This window comes from Sus scrofa, chromosome 3 (genome assembly GCF_054392235.1).
Source record: "Sus scrofa isolate SSC_HxYL_T2T_F1_AM1 chromosome 3, Sscrofa_HxYL_maternal_Yorkshire_Landrace_v2.0, whole genome shotgun sequence".
NCBI lineage: Eukaryota > Metazoa > Chordata > Mammalia > Artiodactyla > Suidae > Sus > Sus scrofa.
In genome coordinates, this window is record NC_139385.1 from 3,537,358 (window position 1) to 3,557,467 (window position 20,110).

The window sequence follows — 20,110 nt, forward strand, 5'->3', positions numbered from 1 at the left end:
TTTACATCCGTTTGTCTTAGCGCAGCGGAATTCGATTGAGCGACTCCAAACCTCAGAGGCCCTGAGGTTGAGCTGGCCAAGATCCTTTTCCTGTGCTGCTCTTGCGGGGTGGGGCCGGCGTGTTTACCAACAGCCTTCCTCTGGGCGGCCCGCCCCGCGCGCCCCGTGCTCCCAGTGCTTCCGGCGCGGGGGCTGCAGGAGCGGGTCCCCAAGGAAGCGGCCGCGGGGCGGAGGCCCTGGCCGGCCAGCTGCGCTGTCGCAGGGGCAGGGCTGCAGCTCCCTGCCGCCCCTAACGTGGCGCCTCTGCAGCCCTCGGAGCGGGTTTTCCCCGGCACCTCGCGCTGCGCCCCTTTTCCCCGAGGTTCGGGGCGCGGCCGTGGGAACCCGCGCCGCCGCCCCTCCCCCGCCCGCCGCGCTGCCTCGCGGCTTCTCCGGCTTCTCCGCGTTGCCGGGCAGCCCGTGGGCGTGGGCGGGTTTTTTTCCTGCGCTGAAGGCCTCCGCCCAGAACATGAATGAACGCTCTTTGAGAAGTTCTGCTACCTTAAGCAGCATTTTGCTGACCTCCCCCCCCCCGCCCCATTTTGCAAAGAAGTGGTTGGTGTCTTTAGGAGAGTAAAAATTGGTTAACCGTGTTCTGAGTTTTGCAAAACTAGAGCCCAGTCTTTAGAGACACAGTTTTAAGAAAACTGGAGAAATTCAGCCAGAGAAAAGGGGCAGCACAGAAAGCGAAAGGTTTTAGAAGCGCTTTCCTGAGGAAGGCATTTCTTGATTTTTTTTTCGGAATAGAAGTCAGAACCAGAAGGATTTCACGTTGTGACAGTTGGCAAAGGTTAGCGGGAGGAACGTTGTATAAAATAAAAATTACGCACAGGACTCCAGAACCCAAATCCCTTTTCATCACCCTCTTGGGCGGGTCTGCTTCGCCACCTCCGGGAGTTCAGTCCGAGCTCACTTCCCATTGTCCCGCTGTGTTTGGTGCTTTTTGAGTTTGGAGGTCCACGTACTTTTGTGTTTCTGGCAAACCGCGGGTCCTTCCTTGAGAGGGACGTGTCTGCTGCCGCGTTTCTGGGCTCTGTGGTGCCCTGGAGAGGAGCAGGCCTCTCAGGCTGCGGTCCTGCAGAGTGGGATCCCTGCCTGCAGGTCTAGGAGCCCCCCCCATCCCATACCCGCACCTGTGGACCTTGCACGCACACACACACACCCTCTGCACACCCACACCCACGTGATCCCTCCCCACCCCACCCCCCAAAAAAACTGGAAAGAAATCAAAGTTGCTTCATGTGACACATAAAGGCAGGGCCCTCCCTGTTCTTGCATTTTTCCTTCTGCCTAAACCTGTGCCGGGGTGGTTTGCGGCTTTAAAATGTTCTCTTGTAGTGCAGCGGGTTAAGGATCCGGCGTTGTCACTGCAGTGACTTGGGTCGCTGCTGTGGCTCTTCAGGTTGGATCCCTGGCCCCAGAACTGCCACCCACACGGCCGAAAAAACATGTCGAGAGGAAGTTGAATGGGCTTGTCCTTTAGTTCTTGTCTCCACTGGATGGGTTCCCGGCTCTCAGACACATCTGCGGGGGAGGGGGGAGCGGCTCTGAAGGTCGCTGTGCCATGTTCTTGGCTGACCCTTCCGGACCACACCCAGCCCGTGACCTGCCGCCCGGAGCGCTTCCTTCCGGGCTTTGGCTCTGGGGTTGAGGGAGCAGGAGGGGCCTGGCAGAGGAGCTGAGGGAGGCCTGGGGCGGGCAGCCCAGATGTGCCCACTCGGAGGGAGAAGAGCTTGGTACGTCTTGGTTCAGGCGGTTTGCTGATGGCACTCACTGGTCAGTGCTTTCCAGAGACTAGCTAACCTGTCCGGGCAGCAGCCCGGATTTCCAGCATGGAGTTTACCCCAAGGGAGCACAGACGTTGTCACGAGAGCCCTGAGAAGCTCCCCTCTTCCCCCAGACGGTGGAGGTACGACACGTTCTGCAGAATCCAAATGTTTTGGAGAAGAAAAAGTCCCGGGCGGCGCTACCGTGGGACAGAAGCCAGTGAGCGGGTGGAGACCTTGTGTGACGTGCTGCTGGCTGCTCCCCAGAAAGGCCTCGCAGCCCGCTCTCCTCCTGTTCCCGTGCCTCTGGCTCCTTTCCCGTCGGTCCTCTCTCGCGGCTCGACTGTTGTACGTGGCCCCTTGACGGCTGACCACTTCGCCACTGAGGGCCACATGGCTGTTGCCAGTTTCTTGTCTCCTGAGGGGTTCAGAGCTAAGTGCTCAGAGGCTTAGGGCCGTCAGTGGCCCGAAATCGCTGCTCTGAAGTGAGAGTCCACGGCGAGGTGGTGGCACCCTCAGGTCTGGTTGTTAAGTTTAAATGAGCTCAGTAGGGTCATGAGCCACAAGGTTTGAGAACAGCGATAAAAATAGAACTGTTTCTAGGAGATCCCGTCATGGCTCAGTGGTTAAGGAATCCGACTACGAACCATGAGGGAGAGGGTTCGATCCCTGGCCTGGCTCAGTGGGTTAAGGATCCCGCGTTGCCGTGAGCTGTGGTGTAGGTCAGGTCGCAGACGCGGCTTGGATCCCGCGTTGCTGTGGCTGTTGCGTAGACTGGTGGCTACAGCTTGGATGAGATCCTTAGCCTGGGAACCTCCATATGCCGCGGATGCGGCCCTCAAAAGACCAAAAGAAAAAAAAAGAAAAGGAAATAGAGGGGTTTCTGACTCAGGCCTCGCGGGGGGGGGGGGGGGGCGGGGCCGGCGGCGGGCGCGGGGCGGGGCCGGGACATCCTGCCCTCTCCGCCCCCACCTTGCAGATGGGGACACCGAGGCTCAGGAGGGTCATTCTCTGCAGCAGAGTGGGTGCCCGCAGCGCAGGCGGTACCGACTTCACTGTGTTTTTTGAAGGCTTGTCCTCCCCTGAGACGCACCCCCATCTAAGCGCACAAACCCCGCGCTGGTTTCTAGTCTGTGCGCAACCTGAGGCTTGGCTTTTCTTCCGCGCCCCCAAGGTCGTCGGGACTGTCGGTCAGGGTCCCCGGTTGCGGCGGGATTGTGGGACCCTCCAGGGCCCGAGCTCAGCCTCCGCTCGGCGCCCCTTCCCGGGTTGGCTTACATCTCCTTGATCTCGTCCCCCGAGCCCTCCCTCCCGGACCTGAGGGCGCCCCGGACCTGAATCTGGGAACCCCGCTCTCCTGGCTTCCTTCCCCTCATCGTTCCCTCTACTTACTGGCAGTGGGACGGGAAGGGTCAGTGTTTTTTGAGAACGTACGCAGCTGAAAACTGTCCTCCGTTGATAAGCAGGTGGGTGGCTTCCCTGGGGGGAGGGCGCCAGGTTGGAGGCCCTGTGCTTCCGGGCGAGGGCGCCCTCTAGCCTCGAGGGTGGCCGTGGGGGGACGCTGCTGCTGCCGCCGCCAGCCTGGCCCTTCTGCACAGCCCTTCCCCCTGGGAGGACTGAGTCCCTCCTGCTGTCCCGGCCAGGCCCGGGGTGGGGGGGGGGTGTCTTCCGTCTGAAGACTCAGTTCCTGCGATCTCAGGGAGTTACCGTCTTGTTTCTGCTTTTCCCCCCTTTCCCCCCTCTGTCTCTTTCTCTTACCTGCTTCCTCAGAAACCTTAAGTCTCTCCTGACACTCTTTATGGAACTTTGGTTTCTCTTTTTAAACACCGTCAGAGCCTTTCCTTGTTCTCCAGATGTGCTCTTGGCTGTATCCTCGTGTCTCAGGACCGCCGTCTCCCTTCTCTGGGGTCGCGCTGTGCCCTTGGTTTTGCCCTTTCGCCTTCTCCCCGCCTCCTCTGCGTCTGCAGAGCCCTGTCCGAGTGCTGCCCCATGTCCTGCACACGTGCCCTTCGGTGGCTGTAGCCCCTGAGGTCAGGCACTGCATCCCTCAGTAAATAAAATTATGACGTGAGCCTGTAAGTTTACTAACGTATTTTGAATAAGAAATTCTATATACTTTTTTTTGTGTGTTTTTAGGGGGTTCCCAGGCTAAGGGTCGAATCAGAGCTACAGCTGCTGGCGTACACCACAGCCACAGCAACGTGGGATCCAAGCTGCATCTGCCACTTAACACTGCAGCTTGTGGCAACGACGGATCCTTAACCCACTTAGCGAGGCCAGGGATAGAGCCTGCGTCCTCGTGGATACCAGTCAGGTTCATTAATGGCTGAGCCACAACAGGAACTCCAGAAATCCTATATACTTCAGTTGAAGCATTTGTTTTCTAGAGTTTAAAAAAAAAAAGATTCTAATTTTCGAAAGAAGTTCCAAAGACATGAATGAAAACCAGTGTTGCATGAAAATCTGCGTGGTCATCGAGATCTTTCACCTGAAAAATCTCCATCAGCTTGACTGCCATCAAGGAGCTGATATTTTTCAATGGAAGATTAATAATCTCATTAAAATAGTAACCTTAAAAAAAAACCCAGGTCCTAGGAAGCTGCCTCGATCGTCTCAGGCGGTGGTGTGGCTGGGGGCTGCGGGGGGACGACTCAGCCGCCCCTCCTGGGAGCAGGGCAACCCCCGTCTGCCGTCCTGGGGCCGGGCTGTTGAGGGCACAGGCATGCCCCGACCTCTGTCCACAGGCCACCCTCCGCCCCTGGCAGTCAGGTCCCTGTTCTCTAGACCAGACCAGAGCAGAGCCAGGGCTGGGGAGGGGGTTACAGGCTCAGCAGTGCACCTCCCGTCTTCACCGTGATTTCAGAGCCACTCCCAGTTCCTCTTTTTATTGTAAGTTTTTAATCGGAAAACAAATATACCACTTGGAATGGATTTGAGGCGAATTGTGCCTTAAGCAGATTTTTTTGTTTTTTTTAAAGAAAAGTCCCGAAGGCAGGAGCATCAAGACTTGCTTTGCAGGAGGCCAGCGTGGGAGGAGCAGGGCCCAGAGCCTCCTGCCTGCTGGGTTTTCCTGTGGCCCCAGGCAGAACCAGGCCAGCCAGCCAGGCGATGAGCGGGACATCCAGGGCCACCAGGGGTGGGGCGGGTGGCAGGTGCCTGGGGAAGGCTCCCCGCAGCTCCTTGGGCCCTTGGTCGTGTCTGCCTCTCTGAGCTGGCTTCTCCAGTGTCGCAAACACGAGGTGCATGTTGTTGCCAGGTGTGTCTTGGCCGGTCCCAGGAGTCGGGTCCTGGGCCTGAGCTGTCGCCAGGCTGGGCCAGCTGGTCCTGTTGAGACAGTGGCCCAGATCCAGGGCAGCTGCTGGCGGGACAGGTCAGCCATGAGCCATGCCCACTCCTGACCCTGAATCCTTCTCACCTGAGCCGACGTGTGACTTCTGGAGGGTGACGTGGTGATGGTTTTTCGTAAAAGGGGGAGTCAGTGACCAGGGGTCTCGAAGGGCGCCTTCCCCGTCTTTTCCACATTCACCCTTAAGGCGGGAAGAACAGTGTCGATTACGTAGCACCTGGTGGGTCAGGCCGCTTGGCCTCTGCCCTTTACCCCGTCCCCAGATCATCTTCCACACCCCAGGCACTTGGGGGCCCCTGAAGTGGGCGAGTCTGCCTAAGCCTGGACCCCAGGAGGGCCCTGCGTTCCCCCCCATCCCCTGGAGAGCCCGTGTGACTTTATACTGGATCTTTCCTCTTTCGCTGCTTGTTGGGGAGCTGCGTGGTGGAGCGGAAGCTCCCTCGGTGACACTGGGTGTCCTGGACAGTTTCTCAGAATCACTGTTCCCGCCCCACCCCGCAGGCCCATCTTTAAATCGAGCATTTCAGCCCCGAGACGTCCTGCTTCTGTGCTTCCAGCTCTGCTCCTCCGCCTTGGGCGCGTGACGCCAGGGTTGCTGGGTACCAGGCGCGGCCCTCGGCCAAGGCCAGCCCGCGGGGACAGCTGAATGGCGTTTATTGAGGCCGGGCGGCCGTGTGTGCACACGCATGTCCCCCGGGACGGGCCTGCTGGGCCCTCTGGGTGTCAGCCTCCCAGGAAGGGCTTGTCCGCACCGGCCTCCACGCCGCATGCGGTGGCACAGGGACCGCCTGGCCTCTTCTTGTTCGAGAGCCAGCCTGCCAGCCTGTTCACTGTGTCCACAGAAGTCATTCCGTGGGGAGTGGCAGCGTTTTCCCTGGGTCTAGCCTGTCGAGGGTTAGGTGTGAGTCTTCTGTGGTCTTTTACAAAGTATGAACTTTTATAAGCGCCTTGGGCCCTGAAGTCACGTGGCCTCCCCTGGTCTGGGTGCCCCCGTCAGTCGCACAGGTTTAGTCGCCAGTGAGGGTTCCCCAAACAAGGCTTCCCACTCCCCGCCTCCACCACGCGCCTTTCCCTGATCTGTCTCTGGGAGGCTGGCGTGTTTCTGGAGGACAGATCTCGTGGCCAGAGTGTGGACCAGGCGTGGTGTGTCGGTCCACTTGTGTTCGAGGGGCCCCGAACGCGCCTGGGCTTGGAGCAATGCCGGCCCCCGTCAGGGCTGCCCGTCCCCTGAGCCACCGTGTGCCGTGGCCTTTCATTCCTGGACGGGGGCACTTGGATGGTGGAGTGTGTGAGCCCGATCCTGGGGAGATGCGCTCCCCCAGCTTCCGCTCTTCGCCTGGCTCTGCGTTTGGGTCGAAGTGAAGTTCAGAAAGCGCTGCGTTTATTGCTGCTCCTCGTCTCTCTGCAGCTCACTTTTGGTTGTCGGTTAAAATTTCTATACTCACGGGACTCGCTTATCTCTGTGTTTGGAGCATCTAGTGGAAAAGAGAACAAAAGTTCTCAAATAAGGGATTCCTTTGAATTTCTCCATGGACATGCAGTGGCTTGGAGTTGTGTGGATTGCTGGCCACTAAGGGATGGTGACGTGGTAGAATCCGGCGTTAATGTCAACAGCCAAGTGTTTCTCAGCCGTAGTGTTTTATGGTTTCATTTATGCCTTCCTCCGTTCGGTAACTGTCTCTTGAGCCCCCCGCCCCACGTGCTGCAGGTGCCCCCCCCCCCCACAGGAGACAGGCAGGGAGCCCATGATGGCAGCTGGGCCCCAGAGGAGGCTCTGGGTTGGTGTCCAGTGCATGCCGCAGGAGGCTCTCATTTGTGCTTGACCTGTGGGCGCCTTGGGGGCACCCTGTCGTTGGAACAGGTGGGGCGGGTAATTGCCTGGGGCGTGATGGAAAAATGAATGGCACCTCCCAGAGCACTGGGGGGCCCGTCTTGGAGGAGGCACACACAGGCGGGCAGGCTGGCACTCCTGGGGACAAGCAGAAGGAGGCAGGCTACCACTGGGCTGTGGGCACCTCTCAGCAAGGGCGTTTTTTAGTTTTTTTGGCCACACCCACACCATGTGGAAATTCCCCAGGCCAGGGCTCAACTCCTCATCACAGCAGTGACCTGAGCCCCAGTAGTGACAGTGCTAGAACCTTAACCCACAGAGCCACCAGGGAGCTCCTCCAGGTTAGTTTTAACCTGGGTCTGTGACCCACTCTTAGAGCTTTTGTTGGTTTTCCCTGAATGTTTTTAATTTTCAAAATCAGAATTTGGACATGGTTTGCTGGCCACAGACCTCCTTGGTAGGGATGTGAGCTGGGCCTGGTGGCTGGGCCAGACTGCAGGGACAGACTGCAGGCTCTTGGGCTACTTGGGCTGAGACCCCAACGGGGAGCTCTGATGTTTCCCGCCCACGGATTGTGTTGCAGTTTCCAGCCAGAGATGAGCCAGCGAGTTGAGGCCGTGACCCTGGGCAGCCGCGGGCCTGGGAACTGGGTTGGGAGGCCAGCGCGGTTCTTCCTGCAGCCCAGCCTCGCTTCAGGCGCCACCGTGTGGCCGAGTGAGCAGCCTGCAGCCGTGGGGCCCTGCTGCGGCCCAGGTTGCACAGCCAGTGGGGTCGGGACAGTGCCCTGCCGCGTGACCTCGGTCCCTGCTCCGTTCAGGGATCCTGACATCCTGTAACACCAGATCCGCCTCCCCAGTACAGGGCCGGAACTCAGACGTGTCCTTTCTCTCTGCAGTGTCCCCAACTCCTGCCCGGCCAGCCCCCGCGGGGCCGGATCCTCCGGCTACCGCTTCGTCCAGAATGTGACCTCGGACCTGCAGCTCGCAGCGGAGTTCGCCGCGAAGGCCGCCTCGGAGCAGCAGGCGGAGGCGTCGGGAGGGGACAGTCCCAAGGTCTCAGCCCGGGCGCGTTGACGGGGGACGGGCGCGGGGGCGGCCGCTCTGCCTTCCTGCGCATGCGCCGCCCCGTCCGCGGGGCTGGACGGCTCCAGACACGGTCCCGGCCCCGGGGAAGGCGGCCAGGCTCTCCCCTACAGCTTTGTGTCCTAGCTCATTTCCGTCTGACACCCGTTTGTAAATCAGTGTGCAGAGGAGGTGAGAAACCTCAGACTTAAATTTTCCCTCCCATGAGGCAGAGATGGCCCTTCCCTGGTTTAAAGCACGTGGATTAAGCCGGCGGAGGTCTCGGGTTGATTTTAGCAGTTCCGCTGCGAGTCCCTGGCCCCACCGGAAGGGTGTTCTCCCCGAGGAGGTGGCGTGTGTTGGGCTGGGGGGCGGGGGAGCCTTTCTTTCGGGCCGACCCCGCGCTGTCTGTGTCCTCAGGATGAGTCGAAGCCGCCGTACTCCTATGCCCAGCTGATCGTGCAGGCCATCTCCTCGGCGCAGGACCGGCAGCTAACACTAAGCGGCATCTACGCCCACATCACCAAGCATTACCCCTACTACAGGACGGCCGACAAGGGCTGGCAGGTGCGCCCGCGCGGGGGGGCCCCAACTCCAGGCCGCGTCCCCAGGCAGCAGAGGGTCGGAAGAGTCGGGCTTGTCCTTCTGATGGCCTGCGGGGTGCCCGCAGGGAGCCCAGGTCCTCTCCCCGGTCAGGGTCCAGAAACGTGGAACCATGCCGGCGCTTCCTGCACCCAGGGTGCTGGCGTGCCCCGTTGGAAACGCTGCCCTGCTGCTTCCGGATGATTTCTCTGTTGAGGTCTTTAAGACCTCTGCCGACAGGGGACACGACAGCACCTCACAGCTGTTGACGTGTCCTCTGTGGCTGCTGTTTCCCGTCTGCTAGTTGGTTCAGTGCAGGCTCCTCACAGGGCGTCTCCTGGACCAGGGTTTGCGCCTGTTGCGCTCTCGCAGTGTGGGATAGTCCTGGTCCCGGGCCCGGTTTCCACAGGAAAAACCTCCGCGCCCCTTGCTCCCCAGTTACACGGCCCTTTGCGCCCACGGAGGCCCCTCCTGCCTGCGCCGCCCCCGCCACGGCGTGGACCCTGGGGCTCCGCCAGGGGGTCTCCTGGCCGCTGCGCTCAGGTCCGGTCGGGCTGGGCTTTGGGTCCTGACCCACGGTGACTGACAACTGTCTCTGCTTTGCCCGCAGAATTCCATCCGCCACAACCTCTCCTTGAACCGCTACTTCATTAAGGTCCCTCGTTCCCAGGAGGAGCCCGGGAAGGGGTCCTTTTGGCGGATAGACCCTGCCTCCGAGGCCAAGCTCGTGGAGCAGGCGTTCCGGAAACGGAGGCAGCGGGGCACCTGCTTCCGCACCCCCTTTGGGCCGCTGTCATCCAGGTGAGCCGCTCTGCTGCTCAGTCGGCCAGCCGCCCAGGTGGCCACGGCCGCAGGGGTTTTGGCACTTAAGTTTTTCCCCTCTTTTTGAGGGAATAGCTGGGGACTACTGAGCTGTGCGCTGGGGACAGGAGCAGGATGGCGGCTGCTCCCGCCCTCAGTTCTCAGGCGCTGAGATGAAGCGTGTGGGCCTGGGGAGAAACAGGGAGGGCCCTTGGGCTTCCTCGGATGGGGCTGCTCTGCACAGACCCCGTCTCCAAAGAAGGTCCCCTTCTGAGCACTGGGGGCTCGGGCCCCAGCGTGTCATTGGGGACATAGTTCAACCCACCCAGCGACCAACATTGCTCTTCAGAGGGGGGCAAGCTGGGGGTGGCCCTGGGCCTGCCTGTGTGTCCAGGGCTGCCCACAAGCATGAGGGCTGCTTTCAAGGTCGCACTGGTAGTTGGGAGGCTGGTCACCTACGACATAGAATTTGCGGGGGGCAGCGGGTGGCTCAAGAAGGGAGCCCCCAGTCCAGGAGGAGAGCCTGGCCACAGCTCGGTGTGAGCCGAGTCCTGGGGAGAGGAGGCAGGCTGTGTGCGCTGGGGCAGAGGGGGAAGCCAGGTTTCAGAGGACCTGATGGGAGCTGGGTCTCCTGCAGGCGAGGTTTAGGGCTGCAGGGTGACCAGTTGCTACTGGTTAGCATTGGGATGAGCAGGTGGGGCCTCGGGCCTGGAAGGAGGACACACACCAGCCAAGGGGGTTGGAGAAGAGTGGGCCAGGCTCGGGCCCGTAGGGTGGGGTGGGGTGTGGCGCTGGTGGTGGCCTTAAATGCAAAACGGGGAGCCCCCTGGAGAATCCGGCAGCCCAGCTTCCCGCCCGTGCATGTGCAGTGGCTCAGGGGCCTGCTGCGTGTGCCTGGAGGTCCCTGCAGAGGGACTGTGCTCATTGCACGGCCTGTCCAGGCAACGGATGTTAGACCCAGGCGGAGGTTCTGGGGGTTATTACCTATGCGAGACAAACAGCTTTGCTGTCTCGGGGGTCTGCTTGTCCAGGGAAGGTTTGTGCCCGCCCCTGCAGAGCCACTGTTTTTAGCACAAAAGCCGGGGCCTCTGTTCTGAGGCCCGGGCCCTTCCGGAGGTGAAGGCCCTGGACCGTGGCCTTGGGCGGGGCTCTACCTGCAGAGCGACGTTATGTCCAGCGGGCGGCAGGGTGCCGCTGCAGGACGGTCGGTGTTGGAAATGCCTTGAGAGGACAGAGCAGCGTCAGGGACGTCGGGCCAAGGCAGCACGTGGGTGTCGCGCCGTCACCCAGCCTGACGAGTCCCCATCTTCCTCCCTCGCAGCGTTTACTTACGGCTGTGGCCCTCTCTCTGCCCCCCAGGAGCGCTCCGGCCTCACCCACTCACCCGGGGCTGATGTCGCCTCGTTCCAGTGGCCTGCAGACCCCAGAGTGCCTGTCGCGGGAGGGCTCGCCCATCCCGCACGACCCCGACTTCGGGTCCAAGTTGGCGTCTGTTCCTGAGTACCGGTACTCCCAAAGTGCGCCTGGTGAGAAGGGCTCTGTCCTCTCGGCGGACGTGGCCTGGGAGGGAGCGTCCCGAGTCCCCACTGACCCCGCGCCCTTCTTGGCAGGCTCTCCCGTCAGCGCGCAGCCGGTGATCATGGCCGTGCCACCCCGACCGCCCAGCCTGGTGGCCAAGCCCGTGGCCTACATGCCAGCTTCCATCGTGACGGCCCAGCAGCCGGCGGGCCACGCGATCCACGTGGTGCAGCAGGCCCCCCCTGTCACCATGCTCAGAGTGGTCACCACCTCCGCCAGCTCCGCTAACGGATACATCCTGGCCAGCCAGGCCTCGGCAGGGGCCACCCACGAAGCAGCGGGCACGGCCGTGCTGGACCTGGGCAGTGAGGCGAGAGGTAACATGGCCATGCGGTCACTGCGTGGGGACCCCTGTGGCTGAGGTGGGTCCCCAGGACATAGAGCCAGGGGCTGCAGAGCCCAAGACTGGGGACACAGGCTGTCCTGGGGGACAGTGGCTCTCAGGCTGCTGCCTGTTCTCTGCTCCGCATCTCTTGGGAAGTACCTCCTGGAAAGCAGCACCGCTGCCGCCCTGCCGTGCTCCCCCGGGGTGTGCTCCCTGTGGGGTGCTGCCCGGCGGCCCAGGGCTGCCTTGGAGTCGTGCGGAGTGAGAAGCAGTGGCTGGCTCTGAGCTAGAACTCTGGACCCAGGGAATTCCTGGGGTCAGGGCTGAAAATGCAGCTGCCCCGTCAGAGCCCCCCGAGGTGGGGTCCCTCCTCTACACCACCCTAGGGCCACGTGCATTTTGGGGAAAGGAGGCTAGGTTATGGCTCTGAAGGCAGATCACTTCACGCCAAATAGTGCATTTTCTTTCTCACCTTGCCATTGGCCTGGTTAAAGTTGAAGGTATTTAAATTTTTTTTTAAGCCTTGTTTTTCTCTCATTTCAAAACATATTTCATCAGTGGACGTTTTGTGTTGAGAGCAGTGTTCCGTCCCGGTGCCCGCGCCTCGGGGCCACGCTCCACTCTGTCTGCATTGGCAGAGTCAGGCCGAGGTGCACGTGCGTGTGTGCCACGCGGGTCCCCGTGAGCGTGAACGGGGCTCTGATCCATGCTGTCCCCACAGGCTTGGAAGAGAAACCCACCATAGCATTTGCCACCATCCCCGCTGCCAGCCGAGTGATCCAGACGGTGGCCAGCCAGATGGCCCCTGGGGTCCCTGGACACACGGTCACCATCCTGCAGCCAGCCACGCCGGTGACCATTGGGCAGCACCACCTCCCCGTCCGGGCCGTCACTCAGAACGGCAAGCACGCCGTCCCCACCAATAGTTTAGCCGGCAACGCTTACGGTGAGACCCCGCGCCACCTCCACGCCCCTGGTCTTCTGGGGTCAGGGCAGCACCGGTGTTTCTCCCCTTGATCCGGTCCTCCAGCCTGTTTCTCGAGCACCTCCTGTGTGCCGGGCACTGTGCTGTGATGCCAGGGCAGCCTCGAGGAAGCAAGCAAAGCCTAGGTCACAGCCCATGCCCTGCAGGGGGACGAGAGGTCGGGAGGGACCTGAAACAGCCTGTTCAGGCGGGGTGGGGGGCAGGGGGTGAGGGCGGGAGCCTCCGTGTCAAGCGGGATCCGCACACGGAAGCCGCAGCAGGAGAAGGAGACGGGGAGCGGTCCTGGGGCGGGAGGGGCTGGCGCCCAGGTGCGGCCAGGTGTGCTGGGTGGGGCCCGGCTCCTGGGTAGCGCAGCCCTCGGTGACGTGGGCCTGTGTGCACAACAGCTCAGTGCTGGTCCCGGTCAGCTTCCCAACGTCCGTCTCCTTTTCCTCCGCCCCAGCCCTCGCCAGCCCCCTGCAGCTCCTTGCGGCCCAGGCCAGCTCGTCCACTCCGGTGGTGGTCACGCGGGTGTGCGAGGTGGGACCCGAAGAGCCGGCGGCGGCGGCAGCAGCGGCGGTGGCCACCACTGCCACCCCCACCCCCACCACCCCCACGGCCACCTCTGCCTCCTCCACCGGGGAGCCCGAGGTCAAGCGGTCCCGAGTGGAGGAGCCCGTGGGGACTGGGACCACGCAGGCCGGGGTGATCACGGCTGCCGGCCCGCAGGGGCCCGGGACCGGGGAGTGACGCCGACCGCCTGGATGGAGTGGGACACTTGCCAGAAGGAGCTCTGGAGCCGGACCGAGGCGGCGACACCGCGGCCACGCGGGGCCGGGAAAGCTCCACGCGGCCCCGAGCCCCGTGCCCCCCGGCCCGGACGCCTCCGCCTGCCTGCACTGGGGCGCGTGGTCCTCCTCGCCGTCTCGCCTCCTGCCCCTGCTCTGGTTTCAAACAAAACACATAAACGCGTTCAGACAGCTGATTGTATGATTCTGGGGCTTCTTTGTGTCCCTTTTCTCCCCCCAGCTCCGCCTTCGCTCCCCAGGCCTCTCGTCCAGGGCGTGGGGAGAGGGTTATGGCCCAGTGTCGGGGCGGCCCGCCCGCAGAAAGCCAGGCTCCTGGAGCGGGACGGAGATGCAGCCTGGCACGGACGGCGCCTCCGAGGGAGAGGCCGGGCGTGGGGTCCCGCCCTGTGCGCAGGAAACAGTCGGGGCGCGGGCCGGGGGGTGGCGCCGCCGCCAGGTTGCAGATCCTGCTGCGGGGCAAGGATCGGCATTAATCGGGTGCGGGGAGGGGTCTCGCCTGGCCTTGGACCCCAGTCTTGAGGTGAAATGTGGAATTCAGGCTTAATCGTAAATCTGAGACGGAGGAGGGATCACGTGCCCCGAGGTTTCATCTCTAGACTCTGTCACGCCTGGAGGTCTGAGGTCCCGGCCTGGCATTAATCCCCGAGTGAATCTGCCACTCTGGTAACTTCAAGAAAGATTGACGGCCTCCTGGGTTGGTGTTCAAGGCGGAACCGGCTGTTGGGACGAAAGATCGGTCTGGGCCAGCAGGCTGCAGCGTCCGGCCGGTGTCCCGGCCACCCTGCGATCCAGTGGCTCCTGGTGCTCAAGGCAGGAGCAGGGGGTGGTCACGCCGTGTCGCTCCAGAAACAGGAGGACGAGCGCGTCTCCTGGGCTCTGGCGTCTGGTGCTGGCACTGCGGTCTCTACCCTCGACGGCCTGTCTGTCTCCCATCCAGCTGCCTCCACGCCCACAGCACCGGCAGCCCCAGGCCTTGTGTGCAGCACCCACGGGGAGAGCCCAGGCAGCCCTCAGACCCGCACCCCTCGGAGATGCCAGCAGAGCTGCCCAGTGGATGCCTAGTCGGGTCTGGTGAGATCTCTGCCCTTCGGCTTCATTCAGAGAACATTCTCAGGAAACGTCAAGTGACTGAGCTCAGCCCGGTCTTGGCTCCTCGCACAGGCACCTGGAGGCCCCATGGGAGCAGTTCCTTCCACCGCACAGCCGTCCTCAGTCTCCCGCTCCTCCCTGAGCCCCGACGGCTGCACTGCCCAGAGCAGGTGCAGGCCTCACGCGGCTGGGACCTGCCTGCCGGGGGACCTCGGCTCGGGCCTGACCTCCAGGCAGCGTGGGTTGTCAGCGGATGGGGCCGGCTGCCGCCCAGCGGGTGCGATGGCTCCGCCTTGCTGTCCCCACGCAGCCCCAAGCTGGTCGTTCCCACGGCACCACACTTCAGGGGGGAAGCGAGCTGCTGTGTGCGTCCGTCCTGCACAGGTAGTCCTGGGAGTTTGCAGAGAGCCGGGAGGGTGGCCGCTCCCGCCGCCCCACCCTGGCGGGAGAGCAGCTCATTCCATGCTGACGTTTCCCGTTGTTTCATGTAAACTTGTCTTTTGCCGACGTGTGTGGTGTGTATGGGTGAGAGTGTGTAGGGCCGACGGCTGGCGAGGGCCCTGGCATGGCCTGTGGCTCCTTGCCCGCTCACTGCTGCTCCGCCCTGGGCCCGCGCGTGGCCTCCTGCAGGGGCACAGGCACCGGGACAGCTGGTGGCAGAACACCGACCTCGGCCTGGCTTGGCCTGACCTGACCCCGGCCTTTCCTCACCTCTGAGGTGCTTTGCTCTGTCCGCTGTTAGTGGAGACAGCCCTGTGTTTTCTGGAACTGGCTCAGGGGGAGGCAAGTGGAGAGGGTGGTGTCTGGAACAGGGCGGGAGGGGACGGTGTGCCCAGCAGTGACATTCTGCCACGTGGAGACCTTGTGCCTTTTTCGCCCCTGCTGGGAAGGAGGAAGGGACCCTGTGAGGCCAGGCCTCGGGGGGGCGGCCACTCCACTTCCCCATAAGCCTCTGGACGGGCTTTTGGTCCTCGGACCACAGGGCTGGCTCGGCTCTCGCCAACACTGGTCCTGGGGCTGGTCGCCAGGGGGCCCAGGAGAGGCCAGCTCCTCAGGGAAGATGCACGTCCCAGCAGGAAAGAGAGCCCCGTGTCCACGTGGCCGACCAGACGGGGGTCGCCCCCACGCGAGCAGGAGCGCCAGGCAGAGTGACCCGGAGACCCACCACAGCGCGGGCGGGCCGACCCGGTGGGGCTGAGAAGAGAAGCAGCTGAAGTGGTCCGGCCCCGTGCTGGTGGCACGGCAGCCCCCGCTCACCCAGGGCGGGAATCCACGTGGAGGGATGGGCCCGGCGGAGGCACGGCCCCTGCTGTCGAGGCTCCCTCTCCGTCTGGGTACCTGGGTCCGCCTGCCTGGCTGCTGCTTGATGAGGCGTCGCCTTTACTGGCGCCAAGTACAGAGAAAGGCGCTCTCTGCAGAGGGAGGAAGTCGCAAAATGACCCCTTTTAGCTGAGCTGCTCCCCCAGGACAGCTTAGTACGACCTCGGAAGCAGGGAGGGTTGTGACCCTTTTCCTGTGTCACGCAGCCCGGGAGCCCCTCATCTGAGGAGAGGGGAGCTTAGCTAAGGGTGAGGGCCTCTTAGCCAAGAGCGGGCTCCACGGAGCCTTAAGTACAGTTGAGGCAGGGGAATGATCTTGTTTTTCTGCAGAAGCCTCAAGGCTGCCCTGGCCTGGAGAGGTGGCCGTGCAGGGGTCACAGCCGCATCTCCTCCCCTCCGAGTGTCGCGAGTGTCGCAGCCCTGGCTTCCGGCTGCCTCTCACTTCACATCCGAGCAGGCAAGTGTGCTGCTTGTTCTGGAGTAAGTTTCCCAAAGCGACCGTGAGCTCCGTGAGTCCAAAGGGCCTGAGTTGCTAAAGCGAGGCCTCGAGCCACCTTCGTGGCTGCCGGTGAAAGCGGCTTTCCCAGGGCCGCTGGCGGCCGCCTGTGTCGTACCTCTGTCGAGAAGCGACGGTATTTTAACAAGAACCATTTAAATTATTCACATGTGCTGCTATGAAGGTGGACCTGCGGGGGCGGGGGGCGCCCAGTTTCTGTCCATGGTCCTTGATTGTGTCCTGTGCTGTATAAATTCCTTTCTTTGGTTGCTTTCTTGGGGCCTGGTTTCCCACAGGAAGGTTGAAGTCACTTGGGACACCGTTCTGTCCACACAGGGTGAACCCACCTTTCTTGCCGGCCCCGTTTCCTTTCCCACCAAGGGCCACTGCCCCTACCGTCGAGGAGGGGGTCTGGTCTGGCCCTGGCCCTGCAGGTGCCTCTGTCCGCTCGCGGCCCTTGGTGGCCTCGTGTGATTGTGAGGGGCCCTCCTGGTGCCAGCTTCTCTCGAGACTGGGATCGGGTGACCCAAGAGTGAACTGAGATAAAAAGTAGGCCCATTTCACCAGCCGTGTGCAGGGAAGGTGTTCTGCTCTCCCTTGGAAAGCAGGGCCACCGGCTGGGTGTCGCTACCCCAGGCATCTGCGGGCCAGCCTGGGGCCACCTCTGCTGAAGGATTTTCCAGCCCAGGCTCTGCTCTGTTGCTGGAGGGACAGTCCCCAACGTGCCCGCATGGTGCCCTGGGCAGGGTCCACGCTCCTGGCCCCGCTGGTGGTCCCCAGGCACAGCCCGGCTGGCTCCCGGGGCGGCGGGGAAGTGACGCGATTGTCAGGGGCACAGGCAGCTGAGCAGAGGACCTTAGAGTCTGATGAGACCGGACACCGGCAGCAGCCGCTGCGGAGGGTCCTGTCTGCTTCTGCCGAACGGTCAACCCTGCTGCCTGGAGAGGGACGCTCTGCTGCCCCCGGGACGGGCCGCTGCGCTGCGTTTCCACGCGGGACGGGGTGGGCGCTCTTCTTGGGGTGAGCGAGCCTCGGGGGTCCTTTGAGCCTTCCTCGCCCCAACCAGCGGCTGGTCTCGGCTGCTCAGGGTTTTAGGAAAGAGTGAGGGGCGCAGTTAGGTAACGTCTGGGCATGTTCTTCTCTCCAGGGAGAAAGCCCGCTCAAGGGTTCCCCCGTTCCTTGCCCCAGCCTGTCATGCCCGCAGCCACTGGGAAGAGGTCGTGGGAAGACAGAGCCTGGGGCCCAGGGGAGGCAGGCCCGCTTCTCTGCCCACTCACTGACCAGCCGGCCGGCGGCCGCGCAAGGGCGCCTCCAGGTTTCACAGTCACCTTCTTGCTTCCGAGGGAGACAAAAGGGATCTCCAAGCTGCTGTCGGCTGTTTGCCCTGACCCACTTGTTTTAAGAACGGGAACAGTTCTAATTTCTCATTCTTTATTTGAAGACCTTTTCTGGCATCGTCTGCTCGTTTTTGATACGTCCTGCTCTTTGCTGGTGGTTTCCTCTGGGCCAGAAACAGCAACAAGGGCAGGGGAGGCTCGCCCTGGGGCGGGGGGGCGTAGATCTGTGCCTGGGGGTCTGTGCTCCTGCAGTGACAGGACTTGCGCGCCTGAGCTGCTGCCTGCAGCCAGGAGGAGCCGTTGGGACCTGTCCCCGAGTTCTGAACGTAGGGGCTGAGCTGGAACGAGGCCTGCGACTCGGACGTGGAATTTTTGGGTGCGTGAAGTTAACTGGCCTCGCGTTTCGCAAATGACACCTGTGGCTGCTTGAGATCTCAGCCTCTCCATTTCTGGGTTAACTGGTCAGAGTTTTTCTTTTTTAATCCGTAAAAGGGGGATTTAAAAATCAAATATTTTAGGTTTGTCTCTTCCCACCTCCCCTCCCAACCTCCCCTCAGGAAGGGCTTTCTGGATACCTAGTAGGCGAGAACTTACCTGGCTCGGTTTCTGTTTCAGGACAGGGATGGGCAGGAAAGAGAGGTGTGTGTCCCAGGTTCTGGCGCATCTGAGGGAGGGATTAAGTCCAGCACGGATTGCTTTTTCTTATCTGACTGAGAATTCTTCTGTAAAGATCATTGGGGGGGTGGGTGCTTTTAGGGGTGTGTCTGTGTGTGAATGTTTTTGTTTGTTTTTGTTTTTTACAGTGGCTGTCTAAAGTATTTTTTACAATACGTTTAATCACCAGTGCTTTAAAAAGCGGTGGTACCCTATAGAGTGGGAATTGAGGTGCCAGAGCGTTGGGTGGGAAGCTTAGGTCGTGTCATGTTGCAGTGTTTCACCGCATGAAAGTGACATCTGGCCTACAGGACGCCCTGGAGGGGTTGGCAGAGCCCCGGCGGGGGCAGGACCCGCACCACCACCAGGAAGACGGGACCCCCATCACAGCTGGGCCGGCCTGCGTTTTCATTTCAAAGGGGATACAGTATTTTTTTAACAAGGAGCCATACTTTTTTTTAAAAGTTTGAGATCTGAATGTGATTTCTAATTGTATCAGACGTTAATGTTTTAAAGCTATAACAAAGGTTAAAATTTCTACTTTTTTTTTCATTTAACTGTTCTTTTATTAAATTGTTGTATGTGGATGGGGAAGTTTTGTTTCTCCAATTAGCATTCGTTTCTATAACCAGAAATAAAATTATATATTAAATGACACTGGGCCCCAGTGTGGTCTTGTGAGTGGCTGCTGAGGGACAGATGGACGGACAGGTGGGCGGCCAGCCTGGACACGCAGTCCCCACACAAACCATCATGGGGTGGGGTGGGGGGGCTGCACCTTCTCATTTGTCCTCCACAGCCCACCCCTGGGAAGCAGCTGACCAGCCAGGACACGGTCCATGCAGTGTGCTTCTGGTTTCCGGGGCTCACCATCCCCTAAGTTCCCTGAGGAAGATGGCTTACACCTGCCCAGATGTGTGGGGACCAGTGCCCCCCCCCCGCCTGGGGGCCCCCACAGGCGCTGTGTGCTGTTGTCCTTGGGTCCTGCATGAGAGGGGCCGGGGCAGGGACTTGGCAGTCAGACTTGGCTCAGAGTCCAGCTGTGGGACTTGAACCCTGGAGAAGCTCCATTTCTTCATGTGCAGAATCGTGCCCCCAAGTGTTCTGAGAGCATGGCGACAAGGACACAGCAGCTGCGGGGGACGGGCCACCTCTTCTCCCTGCGGAGTCTTGGGATTTACCATCACATCACCTGAAGGGGCTGCTGTCTCGGGTCTGGATAGAAACGCGTCTGCCACGGAGCCATCGTTTGTCAAGCTGTAACAGCATTTGTCACGCTGGGCTGTCACTGCCCAGAGTACCGCCCTGTGTCCCCACGCAGTGTGCAGGGTGGGGATACTGTGGCCAACACACCTTTCAGAATTACTAGAATTTGACTTTCCCGCTCTGAGCCTGTTGCCTCGGCTGTAAAATAAGTATCCATAGCCTGTGATTTAGGGTGAGAACTAAGTAAGATTTTTTTTAAAGCAGCAGGTACAGCCTATGATAGGTGCTAAATAAAATGGGACCTCTAAAAATTTTTTTTAAAAAATTAAAAATAAAAAAGTAAAAAAAACCTCTGGGAGGGAGTTCCCATTTTGGCACAGTGGAAACGAATCCGACTAGTATCCGTGAGGACGCAGGTTCCATCCCTGGCCCCGCTCGGTGGGTTAAGGATCTAGCAGTTGGCGTGAGCTCTGGTGTAGGTCGCAGAGGCGACTCGGATCCAGCGTTGCTGTGGCTGTGGTGTAGGCTGGCGACTGCAGCTCCGATTGGACCCCTAGCTTGGGAACTTCCATACTCCACGGGTGCAGACCTTAAAAACAGACAAAAAAGAAAACGGAGGGCCGCAGTTGTTCCTTGCAAACCGCTGGACAGGGATCCAGCCCACAACCGCCCTTGGTCTAAGTTTCAGGCCGCCCCGAACACTGAGGCTGCAGGGGACAGAGCGGCCTGTGTTACTGAAAAAGCGAAGTTGCTGAGGCCGGTGACAGGCGGCTCCTAACGGCGCCGGACGCCCTGAGCCCGCGCCGCCCAGGGGTCCTGGTTGCGGTAGCTCCGGGCTCGGAAGTTCGGGGGTCTAGAGGTCCCGAGGAGCCCAGGTCCCGCTGCCCAAAGCGCGCAAACGCGACCA

At 61.3% G+C, this 20,110-nt stretch overlaps 1 protein-coding gene across 1 annotated transcript in view; it reads left to right on the forward strand.

Moving 5' to 3' along the window:
• The window catches only part of FOXK1 (forkhead box K1), a 65,217-nt gene extending 46,563 nt beyond the window's left edge, over window positions 1-18,654 (forward strand). Inside the window, exons 3-9 of the mRNA XM_085016338.1 lie at window positions 7,878-8,034; window positions 8,464-8,610; window positions 9,236-9,426; window positions 10,786-10,952; window positions 11,037-11,321; window positions 12,051-12,275; window positions 12,757-18,654. Coding sequence (XP_084872464.1) covers window positions 7,878-8,034; window positions 8,464-8,610; window positions 9,236-9,426; window positions 10,786-10,952; window positions 11,037-11,321; window positions 12,051-12,275; window positions 12,757-13,043 — 1,459 coding nt within the window. The 3' untranslated portion in view covers window positions 13,044-18,654. The remainder of the gene's footprint in view (window positions 1-7,877; window positions 8,035-8,463; window positions 8,611-9,235; window positions 9,427-10,785; window positions 10,953-11,036; window positions 11,322-12,050; window positions 12,276-12,756) is intronic.
• Window positions 18,655-20,110: the final 1,456 nt, after the last annotated feature.